Source organism: Lagopus leucura, unplaced genomic scaffold (assembly GCF_019238085.1).
Source record: "Lagopus leucura isolate 7727_CA_CO unplaced genomic scaffold, USGS_WTPT01 Super-Scaffold_100026, whole genome shotgun sequence".
Classification (NCBI taxonomy): domain Eukaryota; kingdom Metazoa; phylum Chordata; class Aves; order Galliformes; family Phasianidae; genus Lagopus; species Lagopus leucura.
In genome coordinates this window covers 2,551,217-2,573,589 of record NW_024962277.1, presented here as the reverse complement: position 1 = coordinate 2,573,589, position 22,373 = coordinate 2,551,217, and the positions used below count along the sequence as shown (strand labels likewise).

The following is a 22,373-nucleotide window of genomic DNA, read 5'->3' as shown; positions in this document are numbered from 1 at the left end:
AGCTGCTTTTGCACCTAAAGAATTGCAAGTTCCCAGAGTGCAAAGGTAGCTCCAGCTTGTGTGGAATGCGGCAATCCCTACAAACTCCATTTTTCTTAGCCTTAGTTTTCCTCTCTGGGCAGCCAAACCAGCTCCATTCTCAAGGCTTCACACTATAAGCTTAGGAAATGGAGCACCTGAAGGTCCATTCACCACACTGATTTCCCATCTCTGTCTGGTCTGTGCTTTGGTTGCTTGCCAAAAAGGAGCAGGATGGATCCATTGGCTAACAGAGCTGTTTCTGTCTGATGGCGCCAAGGATGCAGCCAAAAAGATTCCAGCTTAGCCCTGTGCTGAAAGGGCTTGTTGAGGTTATAGCTGCTCAGCGGAGGGGTTTCCTGTATGCTTTAGAAATAGGAAATGGAGGAAACATCACTGCTTTCTTTCACTATATCTGGTTATGCAGCTGTCTGAGAGTCCTGCTGAAAATTAAATTTTCTCAGCAACTCCAGAAAAGCAGAAGTCAGGGCGTGTTTTTCGCTGGGTGCATTTTATGTTTGCATATAAAATCATGAACAGAATTTGAAGTGCAAATTTCCTCTCGGTAGCTTTGTTCCCTGGAGGCTGAACTGGCTGAAATGCATGGAGGTGGCACCATGCTGAGTCTCTGCTCCTTCCCCACAGCAGCACAAGATGGGAGATGCTTCCTCCGTTCTCTCCTCCTTCCCTTGGGGTTTTGATGCCTCCCCCCTCTGCTCAAACCCACTCCGGAGCACGGGGCCAGAGAGGGGATGGTCATCTCTCACCCCCGTGTCTGGTGGTGAAATGCATTTGATGCTTCACATTCCACCCACAGCCTCAGGGGCTGAACTCACAGCGCTGGAGAGCCGCCTGCGTGAGGCTACGTGGGGCTCTGCACTAACATTAGTTCTGCATCTATTAATTTAGACACGAATCTGCAATGGTTGTGTTAAAGTCGTGTGGTAAATTTGGAAAGGAGAATGAAGTCCTGGAAATACTCCAGAATGTCCCAGCCCTAGCAGCCTCCAAATAATGTCGCGCTGCTGCTCTGAACTCCACGCCTGCCTGCTAAATCCACTGCTCCTGTAATTGTGGCTGTGCCATGCCAAGCAGCCCCAGCTCGGGTTGTTATCTGCTGCTTTGCCTTTAGCACAGCTGAGCGTGCCGCGTGTTGGAGCAGCCCTCCAGCCTTGCATTGTTCAGTCCCTCCTCATCTGCTTTGGTGCTCGCAGCTGTGCCCGCTCCTTTTGGACCAGTGTGGGTCATTTTTAAAGGGCAGGCACCTACTTTGTGGATTCCAGCCAGTTCTGGATGCACGTATCACGTAGCATTTCATGCAGATAAGGATGGGAGATGGATTGACAATAACAGCAGGGCTCAGCCTGGGGGTTTGCAGCAGTACCTCATTGTACTCAATGGGCTGAAGGCTCTTGGAAAGGAGTGACCTGCTGTGTGACACTAAGTACACTTTTTCTCCTTGTTGTACTGGAGCCATTCGAAGTAGAGACTTCTCAGGACTCGGTCTCTATTTGCTGTGGGTTGGGTAGCACTGCTCTGTGTGCCTGGGCTGTGCCACACTGCTCTCTGCCCAGCTCACAGGGAAACTTTTCTTCCAGGGCTGGAGAAACCTAGAAAATCAACAGCGTGGTGGTCCAAGTGCCTCTGTAGCAGATTCCAGGTGGTCCCAGCCTGAGCTGTGGGAGATGTTCAGCCATCACCTCCTTCCTCTTCCCATTCAGAGCCGAATGGTTTTGTTGCAGGCAGCAACTGTAGTACCCCAAACACAGAGGCACATTGCAGGCAGCCAGCTGCTGAAACGCAGCAGTCCCATGGGACCCCAGAACCGTGTCTCCTGACCCAGCACATTGGGATATTGATGCATTGTGCTCCTTAGTCCCCTTATGGATTTTGCTATAGGTCATGTAGAATTGCACAGACGGTCTACCCTATTTTTTCCCTCCTGCATGAGCAGGAATAGCGATGAGAGTGTGGAAAAGGCATTTACACATTGGCTTTGTCTTTCTGCTAGGGTATTCGTGGCTGATGTAATGGATCTCTCCAGAAGAGTGCCTAAATACACGCTCTGTTTGCAGCCTCTGTGGAGCTATTGAGAGTAATGTAAAGCCATAGTGAGTGTGTGGGATTGCGCTGGGAAGAAAGGAGGAGTAAATGCTTGACAGGTCTACACGACATGTGCTGCGTGCTGCTGAACGCAGCAATTAAACAAGGGCTGCTCCTCCTGTCACAGGGAGGGGATGGAGCGGGTGTGAGTCCTGCTTTGTTCTTCTAGGAAGCTGCCTATTAATAATCCATCCTCCTGAGAAAACTTCCCAGAGCGATGAGAGAGATGTAAGGGCAGATTTACGCACGCAAGGAAGAAGGTTTCATAACAGAATGTCTTTATTGCCTGCCTCCTCTGATTGCTGTGAAATGTCTCCTTGCAGATCCCGCCGCAGCCCCGACGTGCAGCTCCCATCACTCCCCCACCTCCAGAGAAACGCAAGAACGCGCAGATGGCCGCACCCCTGAAAAGTAAGGGTGACTTTTGGGGTGAGAAACCTTTGTGGTCCTGACACTGCAAGGGCCCTGGCACAGCCATCCAGGTATGGCTGGCATCCTCCTGCCTGGAAATGCAGCACAAGGCTTTGCTGCCTGCTGGCCCGGCTCGCTTGGCCAACACAGGAGCAATAGGGCTGCGTCCCTCCCACGGCACCTTAGAGCTCTCCCACAGTGGCAAAGGGACTTTATCAGGGCTGTGCTAAATGCACTGCTTCACCAGGGTGAGCTCACTGGCAGTGCTCCTGGCACAGGCCCAGGTCTCCTTTTGGCTCCCAGTCCATCATGCACTTTCTTGTACAGTGGTCAGATGAGATTTCCACCAAATCAGTTGGTCTCTGTATGAAGAAGAAATAATGCCGAGGGCACAGCTGTGTGTGCCCTGCCTACAGGGCCTCTGAGCAGAGCAGGACCACAGGGCCAGTGCAGGAGATTTTCCACCCTCAGCACAAAGGGACTGGAGGGGAAACAAGCAGTCATGCTGCTGACTTACTGCCAACCTGCCCACCTGCTCTCCTGTGCTCTGATGGATACGTGGTTGATGACACATGGTCCATGTCAAGCTCACCCATGTTCCCCTGTGAAAATCAGGGAGGATCTGTTGAGCTGTGCATAGTTGATGGAAAACTGGGGCTGGCACTGGCTCCCTGAATGATACTGAGCCATTTTCACTGTGGAAGTGGAAATTCACAAAGGTCAGTTCCCTTGAACTCATTATCTTGATTTAATGAAACATGGGTGAAGAGGAAGGAAAAAGAGGGATGCTGAACCCCCATGGGAGGAAGGAGGCCTCTCTGCACAGTTTGTGTTTGCTTTGAGAAGGAGCCTTCCTCCCAGTGCCCTCCAGAAACAAAGGGCAGGGGCTGGGGGCAGCAGGGAATTGGGGCTGGCTGCAGGATGGATTGCTCAGTGGGACACACATGGCAGGTGCTCTGTGTGGCTGTCCTGCCAATCACTCACTTGGTGCTGGGGAAGGATGTGTAGCTCAAAGGCAAGGGGAGCTTCCTGGGGACAAGCAGTTGTATCAAAAACAAACAAAAAACCTACCAACAAATCCCAACCAGACCCTGCAAGGCTGCAGAAATACTTGTGCAGAGTGAAGCTGCCTTCATTGAGAGTTGAGCTCCCTGTCATGTGTGCTCCACCATCAGCTCTTCTCTCCAACCTCTAGGTGAAGACATCCCAATGTCTGCCCAAGTAAACGTCGATTTTCACAGTCAGGGAAGGGCTCAGTTATGTTTCTGCCCCTAGAAGATACTGGGCATAGTTTGGTACAAGTATGTATTAGAGCAGAAAATGCGGTGATAGGCTTGTGATAGGAGCATGTGCCAGTGGGGCTGTGGGGTTGTGAGCAAATTCTCAGTAGTGCTGAGAAGGAGGAACCACAGATGTGTGTCAGCCAAATATTTCCCTGGTGTCGGTGCTGGCTGCGGTTTAGTCACTGCCACGGGGAGAGGTCTGGGCAGGAGGGAGATGCTGACAGCTGCCTGTGCCAGCACGCATCCTGCAGGCACTGGTATTCAAAGTGATGGCTCATATCCTGAGTGCGGGAAAAAGGCCCTTGCTGTGCCATGGGGAGAAGGCTTCTTCTGTCCCTTAGTCCTGTTTCTTCCTCCTTCCCATCCCCGGTGTAAAACACTAAGCCCTTTGAAGGATATTCATCTCAATAGAGCAGTTTTCCCCCTTCTAAAGAGGTGATTGTGTGGGAATGCTCCGGAGGGAACTCGGTACAATTTTGCTTTGAGATAAGTGAGGCAGGAAGAGGAGTTAAGCTGCTCTGGTGCATGCACAATGAGCCTTTTAATGGACTGCGCTGTAGCAATTTGTTTGTTCTTTTTCCCTTTGATGCTGTTGCTAAGGCTTTTTAATTGTTCCCTTTCAGATGCCGTTGAAATTATCCCTGGGTCAGCTTCCAGTGCCTCCTCCGTGAGCACCACGTCCCTGGACACCCTGTACACCCCTTCCTCCGCCTCAGACGCCGCTCTGCCCACGGCGGCCTCCAGCCCTGCCACCACACCTCCTCCCGTCCCCAGCCGCAGTGTGCACACCACCATCACACGGAACCTGGACACCGGCCCCGCGGCCCACTCCCGCTATACGTCTTCCCCAAAGAATGGGGCCAGCAAATCTCCTCAGGCCAAACGGGCTGCCCCAGCACCGCCATCCGAAGTGGGGGCCTCAAGGTCCCACGCTGCAGATGGGGAGAAGACTCTGCAGGGCAAGAAAGCTGCCCCGGCGGCCCCCACAAACCTGGAAGCGTTCAGCTCTCTCTGTCTCGAAGATAAGAAGGCTGCCATGGCGGAGCCAGTGCCACCGGAACCCAGCGGGCTGGTGGCATCTGTTCCCAAGACCATAGGTGCCGAACTGATCGAGTTGGTGCGCAGGAACACGCACCTCAGCTATGAGCTGTCACGCGTGGCCATCGGTGTGGTCATCGGCCACATCCAGACCTTGGTCCCGGCAACCAGCGGCATCATGGAGCAGATCCTCATCTCCGTAGTGGAGAGTAAGGTAAAGCAAGCAGGACTCTATAGGCTGGCTGGTGCCAAGGGCTGGGGTAGTGTAGGGAGCACAACACAAGTTCTCTCCTGATGTTTGGAATGGGAAGTGCAGGAAGATGCCAAAGGGAAGGTGCTGGCTGGGGGTAAACAGCTCGCTGGGGAGATCGAGGGCTGTTGTTAATCCATAAAAGGTTGAATCATAGAATCATTACTGTTGGAAAGACCACTGAGCATCTAGTGCAGCCATCAACCCATCACCACCATACGCACAGTCATTAAGGCTGGAAAGAGCACTAAGATCATCTAGTGAGGAATGCAAAGAGGTATTAAAGAACTCAAGAGAGATTTTACAAAATAAATAAATACAAGGGCAAGGAGCTTGCCATCAAAGAATGGGGAAAAACCTAGAGAGGATGTTGAGTGCGTAGAATGAATTAGCACTACCTGAGCAGAAGCACGAAAGGGAAGAGGAACTGCTCCAGCTCATGGCTGTGGCGAAAAGATGGATTGGGACTGCAACAAATCAGCAGGCTTACTCTCCTTGCTGCTTTTTTCCCCTGATGGCATTGACCACGGGTTGTGAAAGCTCATGGAGAGCCATTGTGGTGGTGTAAAATCAGACAGAAATCAATAGTGACTTTTTCAAGAGGTGTTTTCTGTTTCGAGTGCTGCAAATAGAAGCTACAGAAAATGGAGCCTTAGCAATACGTGGCATTTAATAAAAGCACCGTGTAAAGTAAGGCATTGTATAAACTTATTTTTCTCATACTATGCTACATATACTCTGCGTAAATGCCAATGCAGACTGTACACCTGCAGGTGTTTCTTCTGTCCTGACTGTGGAGCACCCAAAGCCTCCATTGCTTGGCTTGGTCCTTCCTCAAAACGAAGAGAACTGCTTTTCCACGGGGGTGTTCTGTCATTCTACAGCACACTCCTCAGCTGCTGCTTCTTTACAACCACCAAAGAGTAGAGCGTTGTTTTCATCCACGGGAGGAGGAGGATTATCGTGACCTTGTTCTAAACCTTGTACCAAATGATCACATGCTCCTCCTTCCTCTGTTACAGGCACACAAGGGGGGGAAATAAAGAAATGCTTCGTGCAGCAGTTGTTAAAATAGCAAAGTGCGTCTGGGTGGCCCTGTGCCTTAGTTGGAGAGAGAATAAATTTCAGCTCCCACTTGTTAAGCACAGCCCCAAGGTGTGCATTTCATATCGACATCTGAGATTGAGTTCCATCGCTAGTGGCACAATTATAACAAACCATTCCGAGGCATTTGAATATGAAAACTACGGCATTCAAATTTTAGATGGAATCATAATCTACTTGAATAGTGTCCTGTGAGCAATCATGAATTCTCAGTTTGTGGCCGTGACCCAATGGTTAATTGCTTCCCTCTTCAGTAACAATGCAGTCAGTGTGCGATTCAGCACAAATTTTGAGCTCTTTCAAGCAAACGCTCCGGCTCTGACTCATTTCAGAGAGGTTCTGTTTGCTGTTATTAGGATCTTGGACAAGGGTGGGATATTATTTTTATCTTTAACACCTGTTCTCAGGATACAGTAAGCATAATTCCACAGGAGTCATTTTGTCATGCTGCCGATAGCGCCTCACCTGGCACCAGGCTCTGGTGTTCCTACTGGTGTTGGAGACCAGCTCTGCCAGTTCCAGGGGCTGCTGTGTGTCATTGCAGGTGGTTGGCTTCACGAGCATCGTGTGATGGTACAGGTTATTATTGCAGACTTGGTGTTGTTCGTTGTACCAAATCATTGCATCGTCTCAGGGGTTCCCATGCAGGATTGTTGCTGAGTTGTCTGTTCTAGGTCAAGGGCATTTTGTCTTTAATTTGTAACTTTTGAAATCCCCCTGCACTCCAATCCATGCAAATACGTGGTTGTTGCTTCTTCTGCACATTTTTTCAAGGTTGCTTTTTTCTTTTTTCTTTTTTCTTTTTTTTCCGTAAGTGAGATATCGCCCCTGATTAAAACTTTGCTCTGGTTGTAGCAGCTATTACTCCTGTTTCAGCCTCTTGTGCTGCAGTCTTTAATTAGTTATGTCCTTCCTGCTCCCGTTCCAGTCTTAATTTGAAGTCAGATCACTGGTTTACTGAATCAATCCCAGAATCCATTAACTTGCTCTTATTCCCAGTGCGCTGTGAAGGTGGAAGTGCCGCGCCGTTTCCTTTTTATTCACGCTGCTCCTTATCTGCCAGGTGCCTGCCTAAAAGTGGGCTGTTAGGAGGGAGAGAAGGGCCTTCAGCTGGGACAGCATCACACCCTCTCTTCCACTTTGTTCTTGAGTTTGGCTGTGCTTAAAGGAGGAATGGCTTTAACAAGCCACGGGTGCTTCTCTGGGGTTTGTCTTTCCTCCAAGGGAGCCTTTGTCCCTGTGCTTGCCCAGGATAATGGCAGTCAGCAGGGTGAGCACTCTCAGAGCCGACTCATTTGGCTGTACCCCTTAGTGAGATACTGAAAGAAATGTGAGTGCAGAAGGAGGAGGAATGCATTAGTGCTTTGATGGATCCTCTGTGTGCTAATTGCTGGAGGAACAGCCCTCATGCTGTCCGAGCCCCAGCCTTGCAGCTCCCTGCTTGGCCATCCACAGCTTCCCGTGGCATCACACAGGCAGGGTCTGCTGTTGAAGCTGAACTGCTCCTTCCTTCCTTCCTTATCTGCTCGGCAAACCTTATGTAATGAGCAGCCCCGATAAGAACGCTTCTTTAATTATATAATTGAACCACTGAATCAAGGTCTTAATTAGTTCACACCCCAAATACCACAAAGCAAATTACTAGCAATCCTGGCTCTAATAAAGCAGATTAAACGTTGCAGTTAATAAACTCGGAGCCGTTCCCCCCTTCTGGCCGTGGGGTTCCCAGCATGCAGAAGGTGCACAGCCCTTTGCTTGGCACAGGGTGCCTGTGCCACTGGTGCCCTGCTTGTGCTGCCCTGTGTCAGTGCTACAATTCTGTGATCCAGAAAAGACTTGGGTATAAGTCTTATTCCCATGGCTTTGGGAGCGCTGGCATGACTGGCTTGGCTTTAGGTAGTGGCAGGCTGTAAGCAAAAAGCGGTGCAGCTTGTTTGAGTGAGGCTTCCTGGGTTCCTTAGCATTCTCAGAAGCCCGCCAGAGCTCCAGCAGGGTGGTGACAGCTTGGATTTAAAGACTTTGACTGTGCACCAGTCCTGGCACCTATTTTTGAGGGCAGGAGTCCAATTTGATTCATTCACTGCACTAGCTGTGCAAGGAAAGGAGGGGGAGTAGAGGCCCAGCAAGTATGAAAGCTGAAATAATGGCTGTGTCTTTGCTGCCAGCTCTTGACTGAATGAGGTCAGCTGCACTCCTCAGTCAAAGACCACATGGAGCAACAGCCAGCTGCCAGGACCCCAGTAACCACTGTTCTGCTGTCCTGCAGGACCTGAGCTCGGGGCTGCCCTCAGGACAGATCTGTCACGACGAGCAGCGGTTGGAGGTGATCTTTGCAGACCTGGCCCGGCACAAGGATGATGCTCAGCAGCGCAGCTGGGCGCTCTACGAGGATGAGAATGTTATCTGCTGCTACCTGGAGGAGCTGCTTCGCATCCTGGTGAGCCAACTCCTCTGCTGTAGGCACGGCACAGCACTCCAGCACTGGTGAAGCTCCTTTTATTTGGCTGCCTATGTCCTTGTGTTGCCATCAGACTTGCTGTTTCAGAGAGTGGGGGTTTCCTGTGTATCCCTTACTGTTTGTGGAAAGTCTGTGATCCTTCTGCTCCGCCTTGCAAAGCTCTTAAGGAATTACAGAACAGTTTTTTACAGTGGCTGTTATTTCCCTATTACAGGAGAATAGAAAGCCTCACTTCTGAACAGGTATAAAACATCTCAGCATATTTGTATGTATGAGAGGTACGTTGTGGCAGTGAGAAATACTGTCCCAGCATTCTCAAGCATGTACAAGTCTGTCTGTACAGGGAACACAGTGGCACAGGAGCTGTCATCTGGTGCAGTGACGTGCTCTTTGCTACAGGTGCTATCACCATCTTTGTTATGGCACCTGTTTGGTACTCTTCATCAGTTCTAACATGAGCAGAACTGATTTATTTTTTATGGAGTAAATGCCATTGTCTCTTTAACTCAACACATGACCTCCCTTCTTGCTGTGAGGCCCGCAGGGCAAGAAAAAGGGGTGGATTGGTGCATTTCCTCCTGATGTAGTGGGGTTCTGAGTGGGAGGTACAATACTTCTCACTGTGGGAAAACTGGAGCTGTTGTATGTAAGATGCTCGCACTGAGATACTGCTCAAGTCATGGGTTTTGAGATGCTTTCAGCCTAAGATGTGCTGTATGGCAGAGCTTTGGTGCAGAAGTCTCCATGTGGCAGTTCTTGAGCTGTTTCTGTTCTGCATTCAGTTTCTTTGAGATGGTTAGGCTGTGGATGCTGAAGCCAACAAGCAGCTGGCCTCCCTGGAGCTCTCTGCAGCAGCCACCTTACTGCTATCATGCAACGCTGGGCTGACCTGTCTATTCCTGCTTCCAGACAGATGCAGACCCAGAAGTTTGCAAGAAAATGTGCAAGAAGAATGAATTTGAATCCATCCTGTCCCTGGTGGCATATTATCAGATGGTAAGGTGGCAGCATGAGTTGCATTTCTTTCTTTTTGAGATTTCCCTGAAGGTGCAAAAGAGGAAGTTTATGTGATGAACGTATGTTACATGTTCCCCCTGGGTAGGGCAGTCCTGTGAACGCAATGGAGTTGTAGCATACCTCTTGTGAGTGCTGGGAAATGCCATGTTATTCATACAAGCTATATGGAAGAGCAGAGAATGCTACGGACTCTGAAGCAGTAGCTAGCAGTGTGAAGGGTAAAGCTTGCTGCTTTTGATGGCTCCATTGAGGAACAGAATCAGCATCTATAATATATAGGGGAAGAATTTCTGAGGATGCCTAGGGTAAGCTGACAGGCTGGGACTGCTCCTCTTTTAATTGATGCACTCCTGTGCATTAGTAAATAGCTTTGCTTGGGAAAGTAGGTTGTGAATAGAAGCCTTGGGAGCGAGGAAGAAAATCAGTATTCAGAGGAAGAAGTGGAAGTTGTGTCTTCAGTGCCTATGCAGTGTTGCTTTGTTCTGCTTCTTCCTGGGCCTGGCTGTTGTAGGATGCTGTTGGGGTTGGAGGCTTTCCCCCATCCTGTCCCTCAGGGCCCAGCTACAGCACAAGAAGCCTCGCTGCATTCAGCTTTCATTTCTATGTCTGAACCCAGAGCTCAGTGCTGGGCGCTGTCTGTATCTGAGAGCAGTGGGCAGCAGGCCACAGCCTGCACCAGCCCAGTTGTGAATGGCACCTGGAAAATGGCATCCTATGACACTGTTGGAAAGGCAGCAGAGCTGCTGGGGTTACTGTTACTCTAGGAGGGTCTGCAGCTGTCCCAGCAGCAGGAGCTTCTCCCAGCTATGTCTCTCACCTTAGAGCGAGCCCTCATGCAGCACGTCATTTGATCTATTACACTGTTGTTGCAGGAGCACAGGGTGCCGCTGAGGCTGCTGCTGCTGAAGTGCTTTGGAGCCATGTGCAACCTGGATGCTGCCATCATCTCCACGCTTGTGAACTCCGTGCTGCCGATGGAGCTGGCGCGGGACATGCAGACTCACACGCAGGGTGAGCTGGGGCTGCTGTGCTGGGGTCACTGGGGACATCTTCCCATGAGATGGATTACAGCAGCCTTAGTGGCCTGTCGCTGCTTGACTGCTCTGTGTGCTCTGGGGACGTGGATGCCTGTTTTTACAGTTACTCAGGTTATTGCAGCTATAAATGGAGAATGCGTGGGAGGGGATGTTTCAGTCCAGTGGTGCAAGGCCCTCCAGTTCTTGAACGTGCCACTAGTGATCTGTGTCATTGCTTGGAGAGGTCTTAAAGCACGTTCTGAGCTGTTTCAGTTGGCTTCGTGATGCTGACAGGAGGCATCTCTGCAGCCCCTTATTGGAAGTTTTTCTGTGTGTTCTATCCCAGGTCTTGGAGGTGTTTCTTGGTGACAGATGAGATGTGTGTTGCATCAGAGGAAATTGCCTCCTCTCTGTCTGTGTATGAGGAGGGGTGGTCATGCTGTTAATGAAATCGCAGAGCTGCCACAGCCCTGCTTTCCTTAGCTCTTTGCCTTCCATACCCAGGCTTTGCCATCATGTTCCTCCTACTTTGTGCTCCTTTGTTAGGATGACCTGTCCCTGTTGTTAGCAGGAACGTCCTTCCTGCCTTTGGGCTTGATGTGTTCAATATTTCTTCCCAAGCAGATATTGGAAGTGCATTGTTTTGTTCTTAACGCAGCTCACAGTTGCAGTAGCTGTTGAGTGACCATTTGGATGAAGTCAGAATATTAGTGTTTGTGGTCTTGCTACCTGTCCCCTGACACAGACTGTATAATGCTGGTTTGCTGTGGGTGTTGTGGACTCTTGGAGAAGTGTAATTCGGTGATGAGACTGTAGGATATTTCTGCTCAGAATGGGGACTGTCACATCCGTTGCTTGCGAGCCAAGTAAATGGCCAAGAAGACCACCATGGATGTGCATAATAGATGTCCCTGTCCCCAGCATGCTGCTGCAGCCTGTGTTGAACATCTGTGCTGTGGACAGGAGCAATGGGGCTGATCTGGTGCCTGGATAGGAATGTGGGTTGGGAGCCAAGCCTGCTCCGGAAGGCTTTGTGGTCACATTTGCTTTGCAGTGTGGGCATTTCGTAGGTGGGGGATGACTGAAAAGCACTGAGGGCAGCACAATGCACGTTAGGTTAGCGTGGAAAGGGACTGAGATCATTATGCCTATGTCGGCTTAGCTTTCTCTTTGTGTTACCGCAGCATATCAATTATATGCAGTGAGCCTGTCACACTGTTGGTGTTTTTTCCTGGGTATGCATGAGAAGCCTCTTCTCTAGAAAGAGGTTTTTCTGCCTGAGAAGCAAATAATACTTGGTTATGGAACTATGACTGTGCATCTCTGACATTATTCCTGATTTTTGTGCAGCCAAAAATAAACTTTATTATGCATCTGTCACTAATTCATAAAGATTGTCTCCAGGTAAAGGTTTTCTGTGCTACACTGAAACTTATTTCAGTCTTTTGCTCTGTTCTGCAAGCTGCCCTCATGCAGGCGGGGTGGGCTGACCTAGGTTCTCAGAGCTGCTTGCCATGCCCCACCTGGTCACTGCATTGCTGTCCTGGGTGCTTTCCAGGGACTGAGTCATTCCAGACAGCACAGCTAACTCTGCCTGCAGAGCATCAAGCTTTGACATAGGGGACTTCTGCACATCTTGCTGATGTCCACGTGGCACTTCTGCTGAATTGGATCATCTCCCAGCAAGTGTTAGACTCTGCTTTGGGCACCCAAAAGCATCCCACCTGAATTGGGTAGAAAGTGGCTCTGCTGCGTTCCCTGGATATCCAACCTGCAGTTGTGATGTCTCTTCTTTCCTTACATTTTTCTCAAGTGAGATGCTTTTTGCCCTCTGTGAGGTAACACTCAAGCAGTACAGTTAAAGGGTTAAAAGCTGCTCTTCCTTTTGCTTACAGGAGCCTTCCAAAGTCATGATGCAGTGCTGCCTTCCTCACAGTAAGCTCGTAGCAGGCACTTGCAAGCATTCCATCTGTGCAGCGTGCAGTCCTCCTGGCCTTCACAGCAGGGCTACAGAGAGGTAACCATCCTTGATCCAGACATGTCTGTCCTTCAGAGGTGGCTTAGGGCATCAGTAGTTCCCTCCTGCCATCCTGGTGCTTACTGCTTCGTGTCCCACTGCCAAATGGCAAGCAGTGCCTTGCATGAAAACACGACCTTCAGCACTGGAACGACTTGAGCTTATTTTGGTACTAGGAACTGGGGAATAGCAGCTGATCCATGACATGCCATGCACTAGCTAATCCCTTCAGTGGATGGCGGGGGCCAGAGCAATTGGTGCCAGCACAAAGCCACCGGGGACCACTGCACAGCTCTGCAGGATCCCTCCTGGCTTGTTACTGAGGAACAGCCGAGGCTGAAGCTCTGTGCCTGGATGCTGGGTGCCTTTGATGAGAAGGAGCTTTACCCTGGGGCTGAGGCAGGCATGTTGGCTGCTGGCCAGTTCTGCTGCCAGATGCTTGGGTCTTATTGCTTCTGGATGGCCACTTCTCTCTGATGTGGCTGGCCTGCGCATCTATCAGCATTAGAAGAGCTTATAATAAGGCACAGCGAGGCAGAATTAGCCAGAACAATTCCAAAGAAAACAGACGGGGATAATCCACTCTGTAATTGTGACTTTCTCCCCTGTTGCAGCTCAGTGTACGTGCAAGTCAAGCTGCCAGGCTCTCTTTACTTGAGTTGCAGACAGTTGTGTCTGCTCCCTGTGCCCTGGCTTTGCCCTGCTGTGTTTGGAGGTGAAAAGCAAGGTCTTTGGTGGCCGCTGAGAAATCCCTGTCAGACAGAATAGCAGCCCTCCTACCAGTGCTGAGGGAACACGGGCTGGTGAGCAAACAGCCACATCTCTTCTGTCTTTCATGGCCACTTCAGTGACACCTACCAGTCTGATGTCACTGAAGTCCCTCTGCTTCAGGAGAGCTTTCTGGATGCTATTTATTCACTTGCTGCCACTGGTGCTGCTCTGGAAGAAAAAAAAATGCCATGCTTTGGCTGGCAATGACTGTTTTTCAGGATGATGCAAACATGTCAAGGAATGCAGCCTTGGCTGAGCCTTATCACAGTGGGAGTGCTTCAAACACTTGCAGAGTGTGTGCTGAATGAGTGCACCAAGTTAATCCAGATCTGCTCCTTGTTCAGCTTTCAGACTCTTTTCAGCAACTTCCCATCCAGCATCCGTAGCAGTGGAGCCTGCAGTCAGCTGCTACAAATGGACATCAGTTCGCAGCAGATGGGGCAGGGACATGCGTAACCACCCTCCCCCCCATCCCATGTCTAATTAATCTCTTCCTCTATGTTTGCTACAACTGCATGTTCAGTGCTGGCTTCTGGTTCTCAGATCATTGTTGTGCGAGGAGCATTGAAACGAGAGAAAAATTCTGTTTGTGAAACATTGTGAAGAACACAGGAACAGTAGCTCCCCATACCTACCTTCTGCCTCACCTTGCCTCTGATAATCAGCTCCAGGCGCCTCGGATGGAGAAGTGAAGAGGTCTTGTAATGAATAGTTGGGAAAACAGCACAGCCAGACGTGGGACGTGCCCACAGTGGCTGAGTGGTGGTGCCTGGAAGCACCTCTGCCTGTCAGTTCTGGCTGTGCAGGTGCCTGTTGCTGCTGTCAGATCCTTTTTCTATTACAGCGAGCTTTGGTATCACTGACACCTTATAGCTGGGAGCTTCTTAGATAAGAATGAATTAGATTTAAGTTACTCAGTGTCCTCCCTCTCTGTTTAACAGAAGCTCTCTTTGCTGCTGCGTTGTCTAGGCTGCTCTCATACAAACTCGTGATCTTGTTAGTGTGTAGTATCTCTATCTGGGCCCCAAATGATGTACGTTTTCACTGAAGTGTTTGCTATTTCAAAGCTCAGGCGTCATGTGGAGCTTTGGCAAAGTCTGCATGCTCTTTGTTTATAGAGCCTCTGCTGATGGAGGTGGATTCTCAGGGTTATTGGGCTGAAATGATTCTCTAGCATTTCTTCTCTTGTGCTAAGAGTAAATCTGCAAGCTGCCAACTGCTGCAAGTCCTTCAGCCAACTCCAGGAGCATTAGGAATGATGACGGCACCAGCCTGAGTGGTCAAAATCAAATTGAGCTGGCTAGCACTTAGAAATGGATTGATCTGTGCACAGAGAAGTCTTTCTGGGTTGGAGGGGGAGCCGGAACCAGGGAAGCATCATACATGGAAGGGAGCTTTTCCTTCAGCCTCACCGCTCTGGACGAAGGCTGCATTTTGTTATCACACAGCTCATATCCTGCGACTTTTGTTTCCCTGTAAAAATCTACTGAGGTGTATCCGTTAATTAACATTCAGGGAAGGCACCGGCTGTGGAATATTCACTTGGAGCTGCTGCCAGCACGACTGGCGTTGGACCGGCGGGCTGCAGGGTGTGTTGGTGGTGGAGGTGTGTGTGGCCTGGGCAGTGGGCAGAGGCACAGCCCGAGCCGTGAGCAGGGACCTGGTGGTCTCCCCAGAGACTTTCCGTCCCTCCAGGCAGAGCTGAGGTAGCAGAAGTGGAGCAGAGCTGAGGTGGTAATGAGCAGTGCAGCGCTCCGGGGGCGGCGGTGGTTGGAACAGGCGGCACTTCAGGGTGGCCAGATGGATGCTTTTTCTGGGTGCAGTAATTGCATAACTATGGGCTGCGTCCTGGGACTGTGCAGGGGAGGTTCTTCATTATTCACGTGGAGTTTGCCCACGTCCTCTTAAGTGGAAGGGAAAGAAAAAAAAAAAGAGAATTCTGTTGTGATTATTTTTAAATTAATTTAGCAATGCATGGTGCAGAAGGCGTGTGCTTAAACAGGAAAACACCCTGATAGTTCAGTAAATACGAGAACAAAGAGCAGTGCAATCAGCGTGCAGTGTCTGTATTAAATATGTGGCTTAGCAGCTGAGGGTGCTGCACCAAACCCTCAGAACAATCAGTGGCAGAACCTCTGGGCTTCTCTTGCAGATCATCAGAAGATGTGCTACTCTGCCCTGGTGCTGGCAATGATATTCTCCATGGGGGAGCCCCTTCCATACCATCATTATGGTAAGAGCAGCCTGTGCGTGTGTCAGAGCTGGTCATGGGGCACCTGGGGATGGAGCTTTTGTGGGACAGCTTGGGGCACGCTCAATGGCAGCAAGGTGAGATTAGGGCCTCCTTTTCACCACTGGAGTCTCCCTGATGGAAACACAGAGCGGAGAGGCCAGGTTTTCATAAAGAGCAGCACAAATCTGGCTTGGAGCAGAAGCATTCTGCCACGCTGCAGAAGGAGCAGTTTGCCCAGCACTGTGGCTCAGCAGCATACTCGTCCAAATGTTTTGTTGTACTGGTGCCCTGCGCTACAGCACTCACCTCTTATTTGCTGCAGACACATTCTTTCTGATGCTAACTCAGATCGCTCCATGAATGTCCACTAAATCCATCAGCTGCATGTGGCCTCTCCCTGCTCTCCCTGGTAAGAAGGTGGCACAACCCTGTGAATTTCAAGTTCTTCATGCGAGTGGAGATGATTAAGAGTATTGCAGTCAAGAGGGAAGTGCAGGCATTGCTCCAGCTCTGCCTGTCGTACCCTTTCTTTTATGTCAACCTTCAGCTAGAAAGTGCTCTCTGCACGCTTCTTCCCCTGCCGTGTTGTGTTCCCAATACTTGGGAAGCTCTGGATTCAGCTTTCCTAGAAATGCAAGGAAGATTTTTATAATTATCTCCTCAGCAGCTTCACCTTAACACTCCAATAACCACGTGCAAGGTATAAGCTGGTGCAGTGGGGACTGAGCAGCGAGTCTTCACATCTCCTGCTTTTCTCTCCTCATGTAACCCTGGCAATTATTTCCAGCAGGTGGACTTATTTGCATGAGCTCCTGAGCTTTCCTAATAGCTAAATTGAAAAATGGGTTATTACTAATGATCTGGATGATTACCCTTTTTTTTTTTAAAATAGATGGATTAGACCAGTGGTCAAGAATACAAATCTCTGCCTACCTGAAGCCTTCATTGGTGACAGTGGTGCTGGAACAGCAGCTGGAGCGGAATTTGGCATTCTGTTTACTCAAACAATAAATTTTAAAAAAGCCAGTGGGAAATGAGCATTCAGCATTTGTGTGAACTGTGGGTAATTCTGAGCCATTTGTCTCTTGCACAAAGCCATTTGCTAACTTCCTGGTGGCTAACACTGGCACTCCAGTAGTGGCTTTAAGCCTAAAGGCACAGAGAAGTGGCTCACGTGGTCCCTCATTGCTTGGTGTACCTTCCTGGTGATGTAAGTGCCGTCTTTATCCTTCTGCAGAACATCTCAACTCTCAGTTCGTGCAATTCTTGCTGGATGTGATTGAAGATGGGCTGCCCTCAGACACCACCGACCAACTCCCTGACCTGTTCATCAACGTCCTTCTGGCCTTCAATCTCCATATTCCAGGTTGGTTTGGTGCTAGGCTGCCCTGGCAGGACACCAGAGGTCAGGACCAGTGAGGGGATGAAGAGTGGGGATGCAGAATCTCACTGGGACTTGATGGTGTTGTGACAACCTGTGCAGCTCTCAGCCTCCAGCAGCACACTGTTTCTACTTTTGTCTCTTCAAATACTGTACAAAACTCTAGAGGGAAAATCAGGCTGAGAGCCCATGTCCAACCAGCTGGCCCTCTACAGCACAGCAGCCATGAAGTGCAGTGGATTTCTGTCTATACATGCAAGCTGGCTGGATCAAAGCAACTGCTGGGCTACAGGACACACGTATGGCTAACTTGTAGGCACAGCTAATTTGGAAGGGAGCATGCTTCAATGGGCATTTCTTGGTATCTGTCCAGAAAAAAAAGTTTTTGCTTTAAGAAGGTCTTCACAAACCTTCTGCTTACCCAGCTGCACTTCTTGAACCCTACTCAATGCTCACACGTTGGAGTTGAGATTATTATCCTTAGCCTGAGCTGCACTCTCTCCTACTTTCCCTCATTGTCAATCCTCCCTCCTCTGCTGAGCTCCTTAATAAACAAAGCCTGTGATCCCCAGAGAAGGGCGTTTGCCCATTCCCTGCAGGGCTGACTGGGAGCTTCAAAGCTTGTTGTTGGAAAACTGGGAATTAGTGCAAGGTCCTGCCACTTGTTAACCCTGAGTGAGTTTGGACAATGGGTGAGTTTGCAAAATCTCCTGTTGCTCCAATTGCATTTAATTATTTACTGCTTTTCTGCTTCATGTCCTTATCCGTGGCTTTGTGGAGAAAGGGAAGGATAAAACAGCAGGACGTGTCTAGTAATTTACTTATTATGAGTTGTACTTCATTAAAATTTGTGTGAAAGTTTCTAATTTCATGTGAAAGTTGATTGCACAGAGGCTGATTAAGTATAGGCTCTGCTGCTTTCATTCATTGCACTTTTGCACAGATACCCATAGAGTTCCTGGATGCAGTAGTTGGGCAATAATGTGTGACAGGCAGCGTGTTTCTGAGGGACCATTGCACACCTGGGATGTAGCTGAGAGCAGTGACTTGTTCTCTGATGCTAAGAACCTGTTAAGTGATGCTCAGGTTGCTTATCAGCGGATTGACTTGTTATTTCTCTGCCTGCTCATTTGTCTTGCATTGCAGCTGTGCAGAGTCGATTCAAAAACTCTGCTAAAACATGTCGTGTTCATCGACTCATAGCGAGGCTTAGATTGGAGGGTACCTTAAAGATCTCCCAGTTCCAACCCCTGCCACAGACAGGGTTGCCAACCACAAGATCCATTGCTTAGGGCCCCATCCAGCCTGGCCTTGAGTGCCCTCAGGGTTGAAACCCTGAAAACTTTGGTAGCCCTGATGGGTTGGTTCCCTGCAGTTCCCCAGAGCGATGCTGTGAAGTGGGAGCCCTGTACTGCTTTCCTTTTTTGTTTTGTTACTGTTGTCTTCAGCAAACAAAGGGATGTGCTGAGCAGGTTTCTTCCCTAGTTCCAGAGCACAGTGTGATCATGATGACAATAAGCAAGCACTCCAATGTCAAGACTTTCACGGAGAAGCTGCTGTTGCTGCTGAACAGGGGAGGTGAGTGCAGCACTGTCACCCGCCTGGCAGGGGGTGCAGCTCCTGGGAACGGTGCTTGGTAAGAGCTGGGGGTGCTGGGGCTGCAGGCAGCTGAGAAGCTGTCAGCTCAGGCTGATGTGCTGCTTAGGGTGAAGCTTCCCATTTCAGACTGGCCAGCAGAGGGTTAGCTTTCTGCCTGCTCCGGGCAGAGTGAAATCCGCTGTATGCACAGAGCTTGTGCACAGCAGATTGTTAGAAAGCTGGAGATCACCGCAGGCGGAGCAGTGCCAGGTATTTCTGCCTGCGCTGCATGCCACCATTGTGCTTTCTAATACCTTCTGGAGCACGGGGGCTTTGCAGCTTGAGATTTGTTTTGTTGATATGCTGGTAAATAACTCACCCTGTGATGCTTGCAGCTCGTCTTACTCAGGCTTCAGTTCTCTTTGGGATCGCAAATCAGTTTCCACGCTATACCAGCTTGACGGCAGCCTGCATTTCAGTGCTTCTATGTCTGGCTCTGTCCAAAAGCCTTTGTTTAGCTTTTTTCATATTTGGATTCCCCAAAAGGATTGCCTTACTTTGAGGAGTAGCAGGACCACAACCAATGGAAGATGCTTCTCTTGTGCCCACCTCCTGCACTATCCATAGGCCCTTCTGTGGTCTGCAGGGACATGTTTTGATAGAAAACAGGGTACAAAATGGGTAATTTAAACTTGGAGGTGTTTCTTTTATTGCTTCCAGAACAGTCCTAGCCTGGTCTCCATGGTGAAAGCTTATTTCTGATGCAGGCTCTGGTGGGCTTTTCAGAGGGGTCATTGGACCAGACTTAATAAACCAGGGAGAAAATGAGTGGTGGCTGTTGAGCAAGGAAGGGAGGCACTGAGAGGTAATGTGCTAATGAGCTTTCACCTAGGATGTTAGGTGAAACATAAACAATGATTAATGCTAATGCTAATGACTTTGGTCTCAGCTTGGTGCCCTGCAGAGCTGCCATCCTGATTACACGACTTTGTGCACAGCACTCGGGACTGCTGGCACAAAAGCTAGCCATGGGCAGGGAGCAACTGGCTGAGGTGGGGGCAGGCGCCTCCCCAAAACCTGTGGGGAACAATGGAGGGGTTGGCACTGAAGGAGGTGGGCAGCAGGGAGTGTGTGGCTTAATGCGATCTCTCTGCCACCCCCAGATGATCCAGTTTGTATCTTCAAGCATCAGCCTCAGCCGCCGCACTCGGTGCTGAAGTTCCTGCAGGACATCTTTGCCAGCAAGGATACAGCCAGCATCTTCTATCACACAGACATGATGGTCCTGATAGACATCCTGGTGCGGCAGATTGCTGATCTCTCCCCTGGAGACAAGGTGCTCACACAAAGCCATGGGCACTGAGAAGGGGAGCGTGGTCCCAAAGCAGTGGTGTTTCTCCTCACCTGTGGGGCTTGATGGTGCAGACAGGGGTGGAGTGCTGGGGCAGGCAGAACATTTCGGAGTGCTGAAATCTGTCTGAGGGGCTGAGGAGGAAGGGAGGATTTATCCTGCCTGGCACATGGCAGTGGGAAGGTGTTTGAAGGAAGGTCTGCCAGGCTCTGGTGGTCTGTGCCCTTCTGTTCAGCGACCTTTGGGAAAAGAGCCCCTCTGTGAGTAGCAGAAGGAGGGATCTCCTGTGTTTTATTAGTGCTAGAGGCAGGGAATGTGCTTATGCTTGGGAGTGATCAAAGCATTATTGAGGTGATGTGGGAAAAGCACAGTTCTCCATAGCTAATGATGAGTCCTCCAGAAAAGCAGTGCCTTTGGAGTTCTCTCTGGCTGGTCATGCAGCAGCAGCTGCTCCTGTGCTCATGCTATAATGGAGGCTGGCACTCTTGTTTATCTCATTTTGAGTTTTTCATTGTGCCCTGTTTTTTCTCCCCTCCCACTTGGCAGCTGAGGATGGAGTATCTGTCTCTGATGCACGCCATCATCCGCTCCACGCCGTATCTGCAGCACCAGCACCGCCTCTCTGACCTGCAGGGCATCCTGCAGCGCATCCTGGGGGAGGAGGAGGAGGAGCAGCAGTGCCAGATGGACAAACTGATCATCCTGGAGATCTATAAGGAGTTCCCAGAAATCTCCCCTGGTACCAGCTAACCGCCCCTCAGACTCGAGTTTGAACCACTTGGATCAAAGACGTCTCTTGTTGACACTTTCTCCCTGTTCCCTTCCAGTACAGCTCATACCTTATCCTCCTTTGCGCGAGGCCTAAGGTTTGGACAGTGTTCACCGGCCCTGTAGGAGTGTCAGCAGGGTGACCTGGGGCCTGGTGCTCCAGGGAGGGCAGCGCTGGGCACAGCAGGCTGGGTGCTGGTGCTTGGTTTGCTCCCAGCGCTTGAGCAGGAGGCATTTTTAGCCAGCAGGAAGGGCAGAGCCCAGAGGGACTCAGCAGCCAGGTGGGGTGTGTTTAGCTACGCTGGTGTCCCACCGTCCTGAAGTGAAAGGCCTTTGCCTTAGAGCATCACTTTATTTTCCATGTGCATCTCTCCCTGCAGTGACCAAGTGGAGTCTGTTGGTGCTTGGAAGAAGCTTTTGTAACATCCGTTTTGTTTCTGCTGCTCGTGCCAATGTGCTGCAGCGCTGCCCCGGGAGGCAGTGGCTCACTGCCCAGCGCCTCGCCTGCGAGCCTGACCCTCCCTGCTGGCCTGCAGCTAATGCTTGGGGCAGCACTGCGCCTGGGGTCCTGCTCTTAGTGCAGCAGCTGCTTTGTTCAACCCGCTTTCTGTAGTGACATTTAGATCTGAGTATCTTGCACACTGCAGCAGCCCAGAACTGTGACCCTTTGGTGCTGCTGTTAGGAGCCTTTGGTGTGGCTGTGGCACAAACAGTGCCCTGTGCAGCCACGGCTGCTGCTTGCTGCCTCCACAGCAGCACTGCCCCAGGCAAAGGGGCTGCATGCGGGCAGTGCTCTGTTCATAACGCCTGTGGGTTTTTTGCCTTGAGCTTCGCAGTAGCTCTGCTCGCTGCCCTCCTGTCTGTGAGGCAGCGTGCGCCTGGTGTCCAGTGGCTGTTTGTGACCATGCACGAGAGTGGGGAACCCTTATTTATATCCCCTTTAGGTTTCTAGCCAACAGAACTAACCTGTATCCCTGTTACAGATAGTCACACACTAACGTGGGTCCCTTAGGTATCCGTGTGCGCAGTCTGGTCGCTCCTGTCCCCAGCTCTTCCTCTGCAGTACCCTGTGTAGAAGCTATGGGCGTTTGGAACTGGAAGCACTGGGCACAGATGTACGGGTTTAGGAGACAACAGCTGAGCTCTGCTCACAGGCCTGGGCTCTGAGCACCGTCATGCTCAGGAATGGAAAGGTTTGGCCTGGGAATGCCTGAAGCTTAATAACCGCCCTTGTAGAGAAACCTATTTTTCCTGTGTAAAAATGTATGAATGTCAAAAGGGATGCTGTATTTTCTTAAACACTGAGTGTAACATGCAGAGGAATAAAGATGTCTTAAACTGGAGTTGTGTGAGCACAGCCCTGTCTGGCCGCGATGAGCCCTGCAGTGTGGTTGGAGGGGCCTTAAAGGTCGTCTCGTTCCAACCTCCTGCCGTGGGCTGGTTGCCCCCCACCAGCTCAGGCTGCCCAGGGCCCCATCTATGGTTATGAGCACCTCCAGGGATGGGGCATCGCAGCTCTGGGCAGCCTTGCCACTGCCTTGCTGCCGTGAGCACAGAATTTCTTCCTAACATCTAA

The 22,373-nt window shown here is 50.3% G+C and overlaps 1 protein-coding gene across 2 annotated transcripts in view; it reads left to right on the top strand.

The window, feature by feature from the left end:
* Positions 1 to 22,140, top strand: part of NCKIPSD (NCK interacting protein with SH3 domain) — a 35,123-nt gene extending 12,983 nt beyond the window's left edge. For both annotated transcript variants that reach the window (XM_042880365.1, XM_042880366.1), the window contains exons 4-13: positions 2,445 to 2,532; positions 4,439 to 5,067; positions 8,474 to 8,644; positions 9,575 to 9,661; positions 10,555 to 10,693; positions 15,639 to 15,719; positions 16,957 to 17,085; positions 18,586 to 18,678; positions 19,842 to 20,014; positions 20,576 to 22,140. In XM_042880365.1, the coding sequence (XP_042736299.1) occupies positions 2,445 to 2,532; positions 4,439 to 5,067; positions 8,474 to 8,644; positions 9,575 to 9,661; positions 10,555 to 10,693; positions 15,639 to 15,719; positions 16,957 to 17,085; positions 18,586 to 18,678; positions 19,842 to 20,014; positions 20,576 to 20,779 (1,794 nt within the window). In that variant the 3' untranslated portion in view covers positions 20,780 to 22,140. The remainder of the gene's footprint in view (positions 1 to 2,444; positions 2,533 to 4,438; positions 5,068 to 8,473; positions 8,645 to 9,574; positions 9,662 to 10,554; positions 10,694 to 15,638; positions 15,720 to 16,956; positions 17,086 to 18,585; positions 18,679 to 19,841; positions 20,015 to 20,575) is intronic.
* Positions 22,141 to 22,373: the final 233 nt, after the last annotated feature.